The 17,811-nt window shown below is 44.3% G+C and overlaps 3 protein-coding genes across 5 annotated transcripts; 2 read left to right on the forward strand and 1 right to left on the reverse strand.

The window, feature by feature from the left end:
- On the forward strand, nucleotides 170–4,600 carry LOC8056166 (signal peptide peptidase-like 3). 2 transcript variants are annotated; one of them, XM_021455840.1, is made up of 11 exons: nucleotides 170–2,035; nucleotides 2,145–2,269; nucleotides 2,380–2,568; nucleotides 2,671–2,705; nucleotides 2,797–2,953; nucleotides 3,085–3,138; nucleotides 3,221–3,313; nucleotides 3,401–3,540; nucleotides 3,636–3,706; nucleotides 3,922–4,002; nucleotides 4,099–4,600. In XM_021455840.1, the coding sequence occupies exons 1-11, from the start codon at nucleotides 1,375–1,377 to the stop codon at nucleotides 4,161–4,163; spliced, it is 1,671 nt and encodes a 556-aa protein (XP_021311515.1). In that variant the 5' UTR covers nucleotides 170–1,374; the 3' UTR covers nucleotides 4,164–4,600. The 2 variants fall into 2 exon arrangements, with proteins under 2 accessions (XP_021311515.1, XP_021311514.1); XM_021455839.1 differs by having other exon boundaries at nucleotides 2,380–2,705.
- On the forward strand, nucleotides 6,778–9,612 carry LOC110434148 (protein YLS7-like). Of its 2 annotated transcripts, none has more exons than XM_021457923.1 (4): nucleotides 6,778–6,935; nucleotides 7,015–7,461; nucleotides 7,625–7,902; nucleotides 8,496–9,576. In XM_021457923.1, exons 2-4 carry the CDS (start codon nucleotides 7,050–7,052, stop codon nucleotides 9,291–9,293), a joined length of 1,488 nt encoding a protein of 495 aa, XP_021313598.1. In that variant the 5' UTR covers nucleotides 6,778–6,935; nucleotides 7,015–7,049; the 3' UTR covers nucleotides 9,294–9,576. The 2 variants fall into 2 exon arrangements, with proteins under 2 accessions (XP_021313598.1, XP_021313597.1); XM_021457922.1 differs by having other exon boundaries at nucleotides 6,779–6,935; nucleotides 7,009–7,461; nucleotides 8,496–9,612.
- LOC8078721 lies at nucleotides 15,722–16,951 on the reverse strand. Its single transcript, XM_002458931.2, has one exon. It carries the CDS (start codon nucleotides 16,873–16,875, stop codon nucleotides 15,985–15,987), a length of 891 nt encoding a protein of 296 aa, XP_002458976.1. The 5' UTR covers nucleotides 16,876–16,951; the 3' UTR covers nucleotides 15,722–15,984.

Below are 17,811 nucleotides of genomic sequence, written 5' to 3' on the forward strand. Positions count from 1 at the left end.
CTCTGCGGCTTGGCTAGCACCGACGCCTTGCTGGTACCGAAGAGCGCGCGGCGTGCCTGCGCGGAGCGCGCTTCTCGTTTAGTCCCACCTCGGCGGCTTTGGCTGAGCAGAGCCAGAGGAAGGCTATAAAAGAAGACCCTGGGCATCATAGAAACTCATACCTTTCTCGGCCTTTTGGCTAAGATCAAGTGTAGTATCTGTTCTTATCAGTTTAATATCTGATATGTGGGCCATGTGTCCACTTCGATATTAAATTTATTTTTTGTGGGACAGGGCTCGCACCAGTAGCTTGCTACTGGGGTCCTCGCGTGTCGGTCGGGCGTTGCACTACTGCCCGAGCCTGGCGCACCCCAACCAACACGATATAAATTGTTTTGTTGGGCCGTTCCTTGGGCCGTCCTTGGCTCTTCCCGGTCGCCCGAACCAAAATTGAATTTTAAAGTTTTAAGTTGGCCATTTGTACAGAGGACCATTCTGTAGGATTTTTGGTCAGTTAACGTTTTCGATTCTCATTAGCAGCCTGAACTTGCCAGGTAATATAGGTTAAGCTAAAAATCAGTAAATTGCTATTAGAATCTGTATGCGCGGAAGAACTCATCACTGCAACAGAATAACTAAACCTAATTTATATTGGGTTAAGTTTCAAACCATAAATTTGATTAATATACTTTATACCTAATTTTGAACAATGGTTAGTTTGATATGTTCTCTCACCTACAGTAACATGAAATTTCTATAGAATCCTCCGGAAGGACCAATATCCAGTAAGATATCTACATCGTTGTTTAGCCCTTTGTGCATCTGCTTTTTTACATAAATAGATTTCTAAATTTATCCTATTTTCATGGTGTTTTAAAGCATTTCTTAGTTATATATTGCTCTTTACAGTGTTTTGTCTACTATTAATTTCAACTTTATTCAAAGAATAGTGGTATAAACTCTACTTTTTGTTTTGAATACTTGTAATGTGTCTTAATCACAATTGATAGGACAAGTACTTCTTTTTTTACAACAAACACATCTTCATTTCAACAGCATCGACCTGTTATCCGTGATACAGAGTTGTATTGCAGTTTTTTCACTAAAGTGCACTGGTTTTCACGAGCCAGTGCAAATGCTTTGCTTTGCTTATTTGAAAATTTTAATCCGATAATAATATTGTGATTTATGCATAGATACAAACAATAAAAATTTCGTATGTGGAGATACCCGAGAAGGGTTCGGGTGAATGTTACATTACACAAAAACGATGAAGGGATCGGTTGATCGGAGAAGGCGACACTCGGAACGGAAAATAGCAGCAAAGGCTACATCTAAATTTGGAATAATATTATACAATAGCAACACCTAGCTACACACACGGCGCCTTCGGCGATGCGATGCGTGCATGCCGCTGAGGCAGACTCGGAGCGGGCAGGGGCGGACGACGCGCGCGCGCGCACGACGGCTTGGCTCCCGCCTCCCCGCGCGCGGCAAGCCGGCACGGCAATGGCGCTCCCGACCATCCCTCCCCGCGCCCTCCTCCTCCTCCTCCTCCTCTCCGTCCTCCTCCTCGCGCACCCCGCCGCCGGCGCCGGCACCGGCTCGGAGTTCGACGACGGCACCTCGCCCAAGTTCCCCGGCTGCGACAACACGCTCCAGAAGGTGAAAGTGACGTACTGGGTGGACGGCGACGAGCGGAGCAGCCTGACGGGGATCAGCGCGAGGTTCGGCGTGGTCCTGCCGGACGCGGCGTCCGACGACCAGAAGCAGCGGGCCGTCGTGCCCAGCCCCAAGAACGGCTGCGCCAAGTCGTCCACGCAGCTCACCGGCTCCGTCGCCGTGGCGGTGCGCGGGGAGTGCACGTTCATCGAGAAGGCCAAGGCGGCCGAGGCCGCTGGCGCCGTCGCGATTCTCCTCGTCAACGACGAGGACGACCTGCAGAGGATGGTCTGCTCCGACAAGGACCCGCCTCCCAACATCGGCATCCCCGTCGTCATGGTCTCCAAGTCCGCCGGCGACAAGGTCCAGTCGGCCATCGGGAACGGGGCCAAGGGTGAGAACAAATAGCTACGCGTTCCCAGTACCTCCACGCAGCCACGCTCTCATGTGCCCACGTACGTGCGCATTTTCATCCATCCATGATTCGGTTGTCTCGCATGCAGTCGACATCCTCATGTACGCGCCGCTGAAGCCGTCCTTCGATGGCGCCATACCTTTCCTCTGGATGATGGCCGTCGGCACGGTGGCCTGCGCCTCGGTGTGGACCGTCGCCGTCGTCGGAGAAGAGGTACACGCGCACAAACCAAACCAAATGTCGATCGGGCAGAGCTTCTGCAAAACCATGATAGAGTACTGAAAATGCCCGTGATGTGGCAACGACTGGCTTTCTTGATCCAGCCTACCAAGCCGGGCGATGTTTCCCTGGGTGGGGAGGAGAACCCGGACGCCGAGGTGGTGGAGCTGCAAACCCAGACGGCGCTCGTGTTCATCGTCACGTCCTCGCTTGTCCTGCTCTTCCTCTTCTTCTTCAACTCCGTCTGGTCCGCCTGGCTCCTGGTTTCCCTCTTCTGCCTCGGGGCTGTCCATGTACATACCCAATTAATTCCAATGAACTTTGCTGCTTCACCTGATCGACGACGAACTGCAGTCACCTCATTTGAAACTTGTCATCATCTAATCTACTTGCAGGGAATGGAATTCGTGGCATCATCTCTCATTGTAAGGTGTGCATGATGCATATACTCGTGTGCTATCCATTCAGTGCTTGTTTGCATACGCCTAGCTAGTTCTTGAAAAACTGCATGCTGCGTGCAGACTCTGCCAGCGGTGTCGCGAGGCGAAAGCGAAGCTTCCTGCTATAGGGAACGTGAAGGTGGTCACGCTAGTCATGTTGCCGCTAGCCTTCATCTTCGCCTTGGCCTGGGTTACGCACCAGAACTCACCGCTTGCTTGGGTTGGTCAGAACCTCATGGTACGCAAGATCCATGGACCTGTGTCCGAGCCCAACGTGCTCTCCTCATCTCAGTATTCACAGCTACTTTCCTGCTTGCTCCCATCTTTCATCAGTGACTGTGTTCGCTGACACGGTTCTTCTTCGTTCAGGGCATCTGCATGATGATTCTAGTATTGCAAGTGGTGCATATGCCAAACATAAAAGTACGAGCGTCGAGCGGTTATATACGGACTGACATACTGGAGTGGAGCACATCTCTGACGAGCTCTAGATCATTATTTTCAGGTTGCGACGGCGCTCCTTGTGGCGGCTTTTTTCTACGACATATTCTGGGTCTTCATATCACCCCTTTTTTTCAAGAAAAGCGTCATGATCACAGTGAGTTTCAAATCACAGATAGCTGCTAACTGAACATTTTCATGTCGTGAGCTGAGCATAGCCGAAATGAAATCTCGCAAAATTCAGGTTGCTCGTGGCACTGATGATGGGCCGAGCCTTCCAATGGTGTTGAAGATGCCAAAGGAATTCGATTCGTGGAATGGGTATGACATGATTGGATTCGGGGACATTCTCTTCCCAGGACTGCTTGTTGCTTTCAGTTTCAGGTGAATACCTCTAGTGGACTCTGATTTCATCCACAATTTCAGCTATAAGAGCAAGTTTCTTCGCCTGAAACTTACCAGCTCCAACTGAACTGTAGATTTGACAGAACACACGGCAAAGACTTGACAGACGGCTATTTCCTCTGCCTAATGATCGGTTATGCCTTTGGTATGTAGCAGTCAGTCCACCTCTGAATTTAAGTTTCAGAGAAGAACAATCATATATCAATGTCATGCTTCTGTCATGCACATATGTTGGCTTGTACCTAATGAACAATCATATATCAATACTGCTTACATGTCATGCCTTTCTGGTTTTTGATATAATCAGCGGCTCCCCTGCCCGATTTTTTTTTCTAAAAAGTCAATGTCATGCCAATGCAGGCTTGTCATGCACATATGTTGGCTTGTACCTAATGAAAAGTGGCCAGCCAGCTCTGCTCTACCTTGTTCCTTCAACACTAGGTACCAGAGCAGCAGAAATTTTGATTCCTTTTTACACAATTCTGGTGGGCAATATATCAGAGTTCTTATAGCTTTTATTGCGTTGAATTTGTGCAGGAGTTATCGTTTTGCTTGGAGCGAAGAGGGGGGAGCTCGGTCAGCTGTGGAACGCCAAGGCGTAACCTATCTGGGAGGCTCATAGCTGATATGATGGCACTGGTTGCAGGCTTCAAATGGGCTTTGGTTTAGGTAGACTTGTGCTCACGTATCTGATCGGTTTTTGGTGAAATTATGCCAATCATAAGCATGATCCATGGTTAGGAGATTTCTTTGTTTGAGCGTGAAACACACACGAAGGGTGGTTAAATTATACTAGCCTGCTGCAGAGCACAATGCAAGTCAAAGTCGTTAGCGTGATGTAAATTTGAGCAAAATTAGACGATATTTGTTCCTGTCTTCCTGACATGTTTGATTACAGGCAATGTAAAGTTCCTATAGTCATTCAGAAGCTGCTCCATTTCCTGGAAGATTGTCTACATGCTCCCTCCGTTCTAAAATGTATATAGCTTTTTTTATCCTAAGTTAAGCTTCACAAATGTGAATAAAGTTTATAGAAAAATGTACCAACATCTACTGTATCAAATTAGTTTCATTTAAGTTCATTATAAAACATGTGTTTGGTAGTGTATTTATCTGATATTATAGATGATACTAATAAAACTCTTATATAATTGGTCAAAATTAGATAAATTTAACTTAAAAATAAAACGATTTATATTTTGGAATACAAGGAGCAAATGCTAGACCTTCAAAAAGACTAAACTTTGTTTGAAAAGTTTACATTCTGGACATTTATAGTCTGGGAATATGGATAATTTTTGTCTTTACTTTGTGAAACTTGATGAGCTATTTAACTTTGATTTGAGCAAACATTGTGAGTTTGTAAATATTTCATAATGATTGCATTTCAATTTTTTTAAACAACTTTATTGTAGTTCACCATAAGAACATGGTCACCACATAGGCACAACATTATATATTCTATAGAGAGTAAAGTATATTTTGACCCTCTAAATTGCACATCGATCTCAATTTTAACTTTGAACTAGTTCCAAATAATGAGCATGACTATAAGCGATAAAGCAAATAATAATAGAAATAAACTAGTTCCAAATAAATATATAGAATATAAACACATAATTAACATTTTTACAAAAAAGTTATCAGTTTCTTTTTTTGATTTAAAAATAACTTATTATGAATTTTTAGATACTAAACCAATTTTTTGTTGTTTCTATAAAATAGAAAACAAACATCTTAAAACCATTAAGAGTAGGGTGAAAACAAAACGTAGATTTTTGGATATCTTCGAGAACCCAAGTAAATAATCCATAAATGAAATCTGGATATTTAATATCCATACTGTATCTAAACCCGAATACTTAAAGTTAGATCTATAAAACATATATAATATTGATATCAATATTTGGCTTATCTGACACTATCCGTATTGGACTGTAAATTCCAGCAGAAACAACTACCCGTATTCGGTATCCGTAATATACATATCCGATTCAGTTTTATCTGGTTTTGACAGTTGTAAAGTTCCATTACCTAAACCAGAATACTATGCAAGTTGGAGATTAAAAAATATACTTCACTCTATTAATAATGACTTCGTGTTCACAGACAAAATAAGAAATCTGGATATGCAGCTCGACTTGTTATGTTTGATGTTTCCTATAGTACAATCTGCTCACTCGTACATCTAATTATTTTCCTTGTACTTTTGTTTTAAGAGGAAAGATGCTTATTGTGACTTAGTCGGTGTTAAGATGTGTCGGTCCAGTTGTTGTCAACGTGATCATAAAGACCACAAGAGAAGACAAAGGGTCTGTCTGTCAAATTTTTTGATAAGTACAAGTCGGACAAAAAGAAAAGCACAGATTTGACAATAAAAACATGAGATGTTGACTGGTTAGTAAACCAAATGACAACAAAATGTTTGACTTTTTCTAAGTTTTGGCAACCAAATTTTGTTCATAAACCAATCAACTTAGATATATTTCGCCTAAGGGTTTATTTAGATTTTCTCCTCTAAACTTTAAGGCTGCTCCCTCCGTCCATGAAATAATCAATTTCTAGAGTTGTCCTAAGTCAAACTTTTTAAATTTTGACCAAATTTCTAGAAAAATGTCAAGATTTATGGTATCAAATTAGTATCATTAGATTCACCATAGAATATATTTTTATATGATACACATTTTTTTGTCATAGATGTTGTTATTCTTTTCTATAAAGTTAGTCAAACTTTAAAAAGTTTGGCTGACACGAATTCTAGGAATTGATTCTTTCATAGATGAAGGGAGTAAATATTTAAAGAAGTGGTATAAAATTAGCTCTAAAATTTAGTTCACCTTACATTAAAGGCTTAGAGCTTAAAAATAAGTTAAAATGCTCCGAAACTTTTAGAGCTGTAAATTTTGTAGGAGAGAATCCAAATAGACCTTAAAACGCAATACGGCTGGATCAATGGCACAAGATAATTCACCATTCAAATTTAGAAACTAGGAAGCTTAAAATAATTCGTAGTAATCCAAGATTTAGTTTTGCAATGGGTCTATTTACCGGAGAATAAGAGTGATGAAAAGGCAGGTCGCCGGTGATTCTTCCGAGCACATTTATTTAATTATTTTGTGAGTGTCAACGTTATACAGTGTAATTCTAAAAAAATATATCCACAGATGGATGCTTACCGCTGGAAACTTACCTTTTACTTATAGACAAGCCGCATGATCACTTGATCAGCAATTAATCAACTTGCCCTTCCAACCTCTTCCCCTTCCCCCATCGCTTCCTCCTCCAGCTCCGACCACGGTGACTCGGTGAGCATAGCAACGCCGCTTCCGCGCTCGGGTCCGATCCCCGCGCGGCCCGCACAAAATTCCACGCTGGTACGCATCCTCGTCTACTTGTCCACCGTCGCTACCGTTTCCCTTTCCTGGATCTGAATTTAGCCCCGCGTAGCCGCAGATGCCGCTCGGACGGGAGGGTTGATCTCGGGGCCCATGAGCTTGCCGGGGAGGAAGGCCCCGGCGGGGGTCACCGGAGTCCGGCGGTGGCTCGTCACGGTCGTCGTGTCGGTGCTGGCGCTGGTGCTGACCCTAGTGGTGATATCGCTGTCCCAGGGCTCGTCCCTGCCTCGGACGTCGCTGCACGACTACCTCCCCGCCGGAGTTACTGGCCTCGGGAAGCGTTCGTCGTCGGAGCATGCTGATGGAAACAGCAGTGGCGCTGTAGTTGGGGAGGAATTGTCGCAGGGTGGGCGGGAACCCTTAGTGGAGCAGAATGGTCAGGGTGGTGACGCGAATTCAAGCCAAACTTCTGCAGTTACAGGAAAGTTGGATGATAACGAGCCGGATCCAGTTGCTTCCAGTGATGCCACAGCAATTCCTGACGAATCTCAAAAGGCTGAGCAAGGTGAACTGTTAGTTCGTTTCCCTGAGATTTCTGCACAGCATATTTACCAACATGAATGGTTTGGGATGTCATATGTCATTGTACTGTAGTGACTTATTAGATTCGTCATCGTATCAGAGTATCTGAGATAGCAGGAATTGATCTTTGTTTTCTGGCTGTGCAGATACTTGCGATCTATATCGTGGAGAGTGGGTTACTGATTCTTCTGGGCCACTATACACAAACAACTCTTGCCCTATCATCACACAGATGCAAAATTGCCAAGGAAATGGGCGACCGGACAAGGACTATGAGAATTGGAGATGGAAACCGGAACAGTGTGACCTCCCACGCTTTGATGCAAGGAAGTTCTTGGAGTTGATGAGAGGCAAGACACTTGCTTTTGTCGGGGATTCAGTTGCTCGGAATCAGATGGAGTCCCTCCTTTGCATTCTGTGGCAGGTGAGATACATCCTCCTACTGTTCACAAGCTTACATTTGGATTATAGTATATTTAAGATAAACCATGACCTGCCAAATACTTTATGTGACTAGTTTACTAACTTATACCATGTCAAAAAAAAAAATTGTATGCAAGTGCAAACAAATTTCTAGGCATTTTTACAAACATCATCATTTTATTTCATTGGGGACCTTTTCTCTAAAAAAATAACTATTACTGATAAGAAAAAGAATGGAAAATAACAAGATACTTCCATCCACACTCTTATAGAATTATAGGTAGGGGGCTTTATGAGTTAGATTTGCTTAAAAGCGTGTATTTCATCAGGATATAAGGCTTCTCCTATTTCAGAAGTTCTTTTGGAGTTCCGGAGATTAATACTAAGATTAGTAGCTTTCCTTTTTCTCATCATGGTTGACATTAACCTCTGCTGAACACTTCTTAACAGCTTTTATCCCTATAATACAGTAAAATGTATTATGAAGGGAAAAACAGTTCTGCATTTTTACATTCAATGTATTTGTAGCATTTGTTGTCAGGCAACATCTGTCTGCCTTTTGTCTTACAGCATTTGGTGTTCTCCTTTTTATAGGTAGATGTCCCACAAAACCGTGGCAACAAAAGGATACACAAGTGGCTCTTCAAGTCAACTAAAACAACTATTGCCCGTGTCTGGTCTTCTTGGTTAGTGCACAGGTCAACTGAAGCTGTGGGGATTGCTCCTATGGGCATTGATAAGGTTTTTCTGGATATTCCTGATGAAACCTTCGTGGAGTTTCTCCCAAGATTTGATGTAATTGTCCTTTCCTCTGGCCATTGGTTTGCCAAACGATCAGCCTATATCCTGAATGGGAATGTTGTTGGAGGGCAGCTTTGGTGGCCTCGTAAAGCAGGAAAAATGCAGGTCAACAATGTGGATGCTTTTGGTATCTCTGTCGAGACTTGCCTAACTGCTGTGGCGACTAACCCAAATTTCACAGGCCTAGCTATTGTACGAACATGGTCACCTGATCATTATGAAGGTGGAGCATGGAACACTGGTGGATCATGCACTGGAAAGGTCAAGCCCTTGGATGAAGTGGTGAGGAATGGCTTTACCGATGCAATGCATGAAAAGCAGGTTGCAGGCTTCAGGAAGGCAGTGAAGAATGTGGGGAAACACGGTTCCAGGTTGAAATTGATGGATATCACTGAGCCCTTTGCCTTCAGGGCTGATGGGCATCCTGGCCCGTATAGAAGTCCTGACCCAAACAAGAAGACACAGAGAGGGCCAGATGGAAAACCTCCACCTCAGGATTGTTTGCATTGGTGCATGCCAGGACCAGTAGACACCTGGAATGAGATGTTGCTAGAGACCATACAGAGAGAATTTGAGAGAGATAGAACCTGAGGATAGAAATTGCTGGCTACTTTTCCACCACGTGAAATATTCTGCGCTGCAACATCATAGGCATGTATCGCATCAATTAGCATGTTGTGTTTACCATAGATAGGGACGAACATAGTTTCAGATACGTAAGATTCACTGTATTTTTTCTGACACATTCTTGAACATCATTTTCTTGCCAAATTTTGTGGACCTGAAGCCCAATAGTGGCAACTGATATTACTTGCTGTCTTTGTACCAGTCAGCCTGGTTTGGTGTAATAGAATGAAACTGTAACAGGTGGAAAGGAGAGAATCATTAGCTGAAAAATTGCTTTTAACTACTTTTTTTTTCTGTGTGTTTTTGCACAAAAAATGCACTGCTCTTCTTTCGCCATTGCGCAACTACATGCAGTTAAACTTGAAATTGCAGATATGGTTTATTTTTTGGTCGTGTCATATATGGCTTGGTTCTGCCAATACGCATGAAATTATTTAGGGTTTATGTATGTTAAATCTAAATAAATCTATAACTAAGTTATACATTATCCAATAAGTATGAAATTTTTACTCAAGTTTAAGCATACAATAATTAGGTCATCATAAATATTTTTACCACAATTGGACTATAGAAACTTTAATTATGAATTATTCTAATTAATTACAGAAAAATAGATCAAAATCTACAGCAACAAATTTATATTAAAGCATTGTTTATTGTGTAGATCACTCATGTGGAGTCCAATAAAATTATATATTTATTTTATGATTTACTATGCTTTTTTAAAAAAATTTATTCGAAATAAATAAAAAGAAAAAGAGAAAACAAACTTTAAAACCGTTTATAACTGGGCCAGGGAGGTAAAACACACAGTTTCAAAAGTTAAGAGATTTGGCAGATTTGGAGTTTAGGGAGAAAAGGGAACTTTCGTGAAAATAGAGGGGGGAAAGTGGACTTTTTTAAAAAAAAAAAACTTCGTGGTATCTGAGCCGATCCGGTTGCGTTAGAAGCATCTGGGCCGGATCGGTTGCGTTAGAAGCATTGGGCCCTGGTCCAAGCCCAAGAGTTTTTATGTGCTAGCACAAGCAAACCTAATTGGGTCCTCGATGCTGTCCTATTTTTTCCAAGCTTAAACCAGGGTCATCCGACGGTGATGAATTTCAGAATTTGGATTCAAGAAGTCAGTCAGTCAGTCAGCGATTCTCAACTCTAATGTATTTAAGTTCAATTCTCTTATGTTCATTGATGGGCTTAGAAAAGCTTTATCATCACTGCAACGCCATCACAAATGTATGTTTTGGACCAAGTCTCTCGTAGATCTACAAATTATTTTGATGTTCAAATGGTCTCAAATAAAAAACAGTAAACTACAGAGGTGTGGGTCTCATTAGGGTTTCAATTTATATAAACGATATATTTATCTTCGCTGCGAGAATTTGTAGCTTTGCAAAGTTGATCTACCCGCAGAGTACATAATAACTCGCCATTCATCAGTTAAGAAATCTAAAAGAGGTCACATGGAGGATGCTAAGTCATTGTCAACATGTAACATTGAGGTTGTCCTATTGCTGCCTCAAAACTATCTTCAAGGTAAAAATTCTGATAAAAATCCCAGAGATACAAGGAGATACAAGAGCCTAAATAAAATATATAGAGCTCGTAAAAATAACTCTGGAAGCTTCCAAAAAATTACATTCAATGAAGTTGCATACATGATCTTTGGTCTTTGCCTTGACGCATGGTCTTCATATGTTCTTATTTATTCATTACTCTCACGTTCCAAATTGTAAGTCATTTTAGTTCGGTTCTAAGTCAAACTTATTTAGTTTTGACCAAGTTTACATGAAATACACAAACATCATTCATTAGATATAATTTGATAGTGCACTTATTTGATATTTTATATGTTAACGTAATTTACTATAAACTTGTTAAAACAAGATAAGTTTGACTTAAGAAGAATCGAAATGACTCACAATATGAAATGGAGAGATATATTTTTATTAGAAGCCTGTGCACAAAAACTTGTTAGAAGGAAGGTCTATTTCCTCCCTGCCTCTGTTCTAAACAAACTTGATATTATAATTTTATTCTCAATCAAACTATTTCAAGTTTGATCGAGTTTGTTTATTAACAATATTTATGACACCAGTTAGTGATTCTTTTTTAAAAAACATGATCAAACCTAAGATTGTTTAATTTGTAGAAGAAAACTAAAATATTATTTTGTTTGGACAGATAAAGTACCACTTATCAGTTCGGTGGAGATCTTCCGCAGAAACACCGTAATGTGGCTGCCATTAGTTTAGTGACAGCTTTGTTATATCCAGTCCCTTCGTAGAGCTTCACGCTACATATCTATCAATATGCGAGATAATAAATCGCATTATGATTATGCTCTGCAAAAAGTCAGCCGGATGGAGCTTTAACTGATCAAACATCGTTTTACCCGCTGTGGAAAAAGGAAGTGCGACGTGCCTCCCAATAGCCAGTGGCCTGCACTGCAAGTGTGAGTAGCAACAACTAGCAAGTGGGTGCATCGACGACGAAATCAGTGTTGGGAGGTGTAAATTTCAAGTGTCCATGACCATCTCTGTCACTGGAAGCCTCTGAACGCCCGAAAGCTCCACGAAATTCAGCTTTCAGATGAGGTTTTGGTTCATCAGAGCAAGAAACATGGGATTTTACTACTCCTGCGAAAGAAGCACGGCTCCGACAAAATTCTATTCGCATGATCCAGCCTAAACAACGGCCATGTGATGTGACACTTCTCCAGTCAGTAACGTCAATCGCCGCAGAGCTCAAGATAACATTGTTTTTGTCAGCTGTCATCCTAGGCTTTGATCTCATCGGTTAGGTTCCGTATATGGAGAATATGCCACTTGGCCTTTGGCCCCACGCATGTTATCCCTTCCTCAAGCCATTTGCTCCAGCAAATTTTTTTTTGGTATTCATCAAGGGGTAAATTAGTTTATACACCCGTGATATCGTACGTCGTCAACCGGATTCGGATGCCGTTTGCTGGTCTTTTCGGTGACCATGCGAACAGCGTGCTAATAATCTAGGACCTTGGGTGTCCACTACCGGAGTGATGAGCCAATTAGCAAAGGGATTAGCACATTGTGTCATTAACGTGTGAGCTGTGAGGCGTGTTGAGAAACGACACGACTGGTATTGAGAATTACCGGCCTTTTTATAAAATACATGAAACGCCATTAATGTAGAAACAGGAGTACGTACTCCCTCTGTCTCTTTTTAATTGTCATCATTGATTGCATGCCACAAGTTTAACTCGATTTATAGAAAATACATGTAATATTTGTTAAAAACTAGATTCAAAGATCTTTCTAATAATATTAATTATGTATTGTAAATATTAATATTTTTAAATATATAATTGCTGGTAGTTGTATTTTTAAGCGCAAACGACAATTAAAAAAAGACGAAGCGAGTATCTTGTTTTCTTTAAAAATCACTAGTACCCACAATGAGAACAAAATTGTATCAGCGTACATAGGCTAGACTATCAACAAGTTGATGTGTATACACGTACTCTTATGTAGGAATAGCCACTGAAAACACGTGCCTCCGAAATCATAATTCAAACCAGCAATTGCCATCCCGTGATGAACGAATGCTGTGACAAGGAAAAAGAAAATTGTCATCCCGTCATAAAAAAACAGCAATTTTATGACACGTTCCGTGATGAGCCAATTATCATCAAAGTTGTGTGGGTATATATACTTCTTCTTTTTTAATAAGGAAAAAGAGATTTCAGTTGTTCGTTTGACTAATAAGCTACGATAGAAAAAATTGTTGACTGATTTATTGTGAGAGAAAAATATTGCTGAATAGCTGGTAGATTTGGCTGATAAGCTCAAGCGAACAAACTTGCCCGCGTTAGCTGCTCTAAACAAGCTAAAGAAACGATAAACAATAAAGGAAACAAATGGAGGAAGAGTTGATTTAAGCCAATCTTGCAAAAAAGATCTGGTCCTAATCATAGGGTCAATATCTAGCAACAGTCTAGATGTTTCGATAAAATCATAGTTAAAAATATTATTTATTATTTTATTATGAGAGAAAAATATTATTGAATAACTAATAAACAAAACCGACCGACCGCACATGTGCCACATCACACACCTGCTCGGCCTCTTACAATAATCCTGTGCTCGTGATCCGTGCTCTCACATATCCTACTACTAGCGTCTGCCGTCTAGTAGTGGCTGGTTGACACGTGTGAGATGGCGAAAGACACATATATCCATCCGATCGGCTGATAGTGAGAGACACATATTACATATACCATCCGATTGCGGTTTCAGCTTGTGGTGCCAACCGAACAAGAGTTTGGGCACACAGAGAGGATGGAGGAACAGACAAGCATGGCACGCACTTCTCAATTTCTCATGCAACGATGATGAGTGATCCACAGGTTAAGCCTACAGTGACATGCCATGCCCCTATGGGCTGCTATAGCCATGCATGCATATATGTCTGATACTCCTATCCCGTTGCATGCATGGCACCAAACGGCAGTTGCAGCAACGCCACACGTTGTTGTGCTCTTTGATCTTAGCGTTCAAACACACTGCCACAATTTAAACTATTCTCTCTGTATTTTATTCTTTAAACAATTGAAAGTATCTACAAGTCTGCATATAGCTGCAAAGCAAGTTGAGAACTTATCTAGTTCGAGCATACATCAGTTGTACTTGTAGCCAGTCGTTTCAGATATTTGGTGTGGTTGGTTTTGTGCATTCAGTGATCTGATTTGGGCTCACCTCTACTGGTTAAGCGAGTATTGCGCTTCATTTTCTTAATACTAGTTTCCCCCCTATGTTTTCAGTACAAGTAGTGATATTGGACCCTCTCTTGCCCTAGTTGTACTCGCTGCATTATCCGACCATGGTCGACATCTCTCTCTGGACGCATCTGGGACTGGGGTCAATGACTCAAAACTCCACATCTATCCCGTAAAATATAAGTGGTTGGCCGGGAGCCAATTAAGGCCTGGTTTAGTTCCAAAAATTTTTAAAATTCCTCATTATATTAATCTTTAGATATATGTATGTAGCATTAAATATAGATAAAAAAAACTAATTATACAGTTTGCCTGTAATTTACGAGATGAATCTTTTGAGTCTAGTTAGAGTTAAATAATAATTGTCAGTATTATAGTATAAAAAAAATTCAGGAACTAGACAGAGCCTAAATCACCATGGAAAGCACAGTACTAGTCAGTAGTACTAGGTGATAATTGCGTGGGCAGGCACTGCCCACTTCATCAAACGATATCCGGACGAGACCGGAACCAGCGAGATGTGGGCAGACACGGTGATAAGCCCGTCCCTCCCTGCTGTCCCACCCCCACCCGATCTATCCACCGGCCCGGCATAGGCACAAGTGTCCCACGTCCCTTTCCCCGGCCGCTACCCGCTGCAGCCGCCGTGGCGTTTCCAGGGGCGCGCGAGGGCCGCGGCTGGCGGCTCCACTTCATCCCCACGGACGGAGACGCAGCCGTGCGGCCGGGGAAGCCTCGCCAAGCTGCCGGAGCCGGACGCCTTGGAGTGGAGCCGGGACTGAGCAGTGAGCACCGCATGGCCCCCGTCCACGGGACGATCCGTCTCGTCTCGTCTCGTCTCGTCGCCGCTAGCTGCATTATTCGTTTTATCCATCTAACTCTGGACCACTGACAATAATTTTCGTCGCCTTTCTCGACCCCAATCCACTCCGCTAGCTTCATGGCAATAAGTTCCTGCTGCATCGGCATGAAAGGTTCCAGTTCCACAGCGAACCCCACCCTAAGCTCGCCATGGACCATGCCACGGCCACGCAACGCAACGCAACAGTGCTCTACTCTGTTGTCTGTCTCTGCATCGATCGTTCGTCAGATGAACACGGATCCGTGATCGATCCAGTGAACGCATGGCATGATTCTTCCGGCAAAGCACGTATACGTCCATGCTTTTCCTACTAACACTTAACCGAAGTGCAGTGCTTACAGGGTTTCAGGTTCAAGCATACAGTATAAGCAAATTTTTTGTTAGCAGCTACTGGTGCTAGACTAATGACTGCTAGTACTAGGAGGATTTGGTCGCTCACAGAACAAAATCCGGTGACTTCTGTAGAACGGCTGCCATGTGCTTGCTTATCACGATGCTCTGCTGGTTTTCAGAATGGTTTTCAAAGGGGAAAATACAGTATCAAACGCAGATCACACAGCGAGCAGAGCTCTGCTTTGCTGAAATATAAAAAACTCTCGCCGACAAGCACGATGCCAACTAGGGTCTCCTATAAACAATGTGATCATGTTTGTTATGTGTTACCCATGCTAATCCCAATAGCACAACACCTGCCCGCCGCGTACATCATTATTTCTGCATTTCTTTTTCCCGATCTTTTTCATCTCTGTGGTGTTTTCTGAGGAAGGGAAGATCAGCCTCGAGTACTAAACGATTGCTCCTGACACCTCCTTTTTTATGTATATGTATATAAAAAAAAGAAACAAAGAAGCAAAATGATGTGCAAGAACAATTTGCTCTTGATAATCTCGAACAAAATTCTCTGTACAAAACAAGTTCGAGAGCAACTCAAAGTCAAAATCAAACTCTCGATCGCAGCAGAAACCTCTCTACACTAAAAGAAACTTTTTCCTTTTCATTCCAGTGATCGATCTCCTTGTAGACCGCCGCCCGGGAGCAAAGCAAGGCTACTTGATCCTGGCCGCCGGCGCGGTGGCCGGAGGCGCAAAGAACCCGACGGCGCGGCACTTGATGTCCATCCCGGCCCCGCCGGTCATCGGCATTGCTCCGGCGTTCGCCGCCGGCAGCGAGGTGGCGGTGGAGCGCTTGTAGGGGCCGAGCCACTTGGCGAGCATGTACCGCGTCTTGCGCCAGGGCGGGACGTGGAGGCCGTGGGCGCGGAGCGAGCGGCGCGCGGCGTCGGACGCGACGCGCACGGCGCGGCCGACGGACTCCTCCCTTGCGACCACCGCCGACGCCGGCACCTCGGCGACGACGGCCGCATACTCGGGCGTGGCGCGGGCCACCTCCAGCCCCGCACGGAAGTCGGCGTCCACAATGTACCTGGCCCGCTTCCGCCCGTCCGCCGCCAGCGGCGCGACCACGTCGACGTACTCGTACGTCCCGGCAGTGATGCCGCCGGACGCCTCCCACCGCGACTTGCACACGCCAGCGTCGTACCCTGCGCCACGCAGCCGCCGAACCACCGCGCGCCGGAACGACGCGCCGTGCGCCCGCAGCGCGGCCTCCACCTCCATGGCCGTCGCCACCGCGGCGGCCAGCCTGATCCGGAACACGTCCTCCTCCGCGGGTGGGTCGAGCAGTGCCCTCACGGACGCCGCGGCGGCGGCCGCCCGCCCGGGCGCGTCTTCCTCGCCAGATTCGTCGTACTCCTTGGGCGCCGGGCCGGGCACGCCTTCCTCGGCCGCGCCGGCGCCCGTCTCGAGGAACGCCTGGACGAGCTCGGAGAGGCAGGCGGACGCGTCGTGGTCGCTGCCGCTGCTGGTGATGGTGCACCCCGCGGCGTCCCCGCGGAGGCGCGCGCGGACGGCGTCATCGAGTCGGATGTACACGGCCATGTCGCCGGCGAGGCGTTGTTGCCGTGGTGGCGTGAGCTGCTGCTGCTGCGACGGTGAGGGGGAGGAAGGGGCGAGGCGGGCGCCCGGGTTTTATAGGGTGGTTGTGGTGGTTGGCTCGGCGACGGGCGCCCAACGGGAGGAGGGTTTATTCCCAGGATTAACCGCGGCATTAGGCGTTTGGGAAAACGGATTAGCGAGCCCCCGAGCGGTGAGCCCTGGAATATGCTTCTCCTGATGGCGTTAAAGATAGAGAACCTTCTGGCTAATTCTGTCATGCCGCGCTGGGATTGGTTAGCCATTCCAGGGACCCAATAGCTGGCACGTTACAACGTCTAAATTCTTATTTTACTTTTTACCGTGTGCAATGCATTTTTCTTTTTTTTTCTTTTGTGCTACTACATGTTTCTGGTACAAAGATTTTGAGTAGCCGCTTTGTGAAGTTCTAGGCACGTGATTGTAGAACATAACGCCGTCTACATATTTTAGCGTCAAGGTGACGATAAAATAGCGAGGTTTGTACTACTATTTAAGTATGTGCCGCACTACCCTTAGCATTTTGTACAGTGTTTAGAAGCGACCCTTTGGCGTTCAAAAGGATCAAGACGCAGCATATTCGCAGTCCTTCCGGGGAATAAACGAAGGCCCCCCGAATTATTTTCTCCTCTGGAGAAGATCGTACGTGTAGATGGGGGCAAGTTCTCGATCAAAAATCAGGGAATGACTAGGCAACTATAGACTGATCATCGACACGTCCGTATGCCGAGACTCGACGGAGGCGACTGAAAAAAAGTCCAAGGTGGTCACGGTCACGGTCTCACGGATGGATTAGATGGCCCCGGGAGGGGACAAGGTGAGCACTCAGTGCCAGCGCGGCAGGATATGCCACTCGATCGCCCACTCGGGGAAGGGGGCTGTTGCGGTTGCGGGTTTGGTAGT

Source organism: Sorghum bicolor, chromosome 3, assembly GCF_000003195.3.
Source record: "Sorghum bicolor cultivar BTx623 chromosome 3, Sorghum_bicolor_NCBIv3, whole genome shotgun sequence".
Lineage (NCBI taxonomy): Eukaryota > Viridiplantae > Streptophyta > Magnoliopsida > Poales > Poaceae > Sorghum > Sorghum bicolor.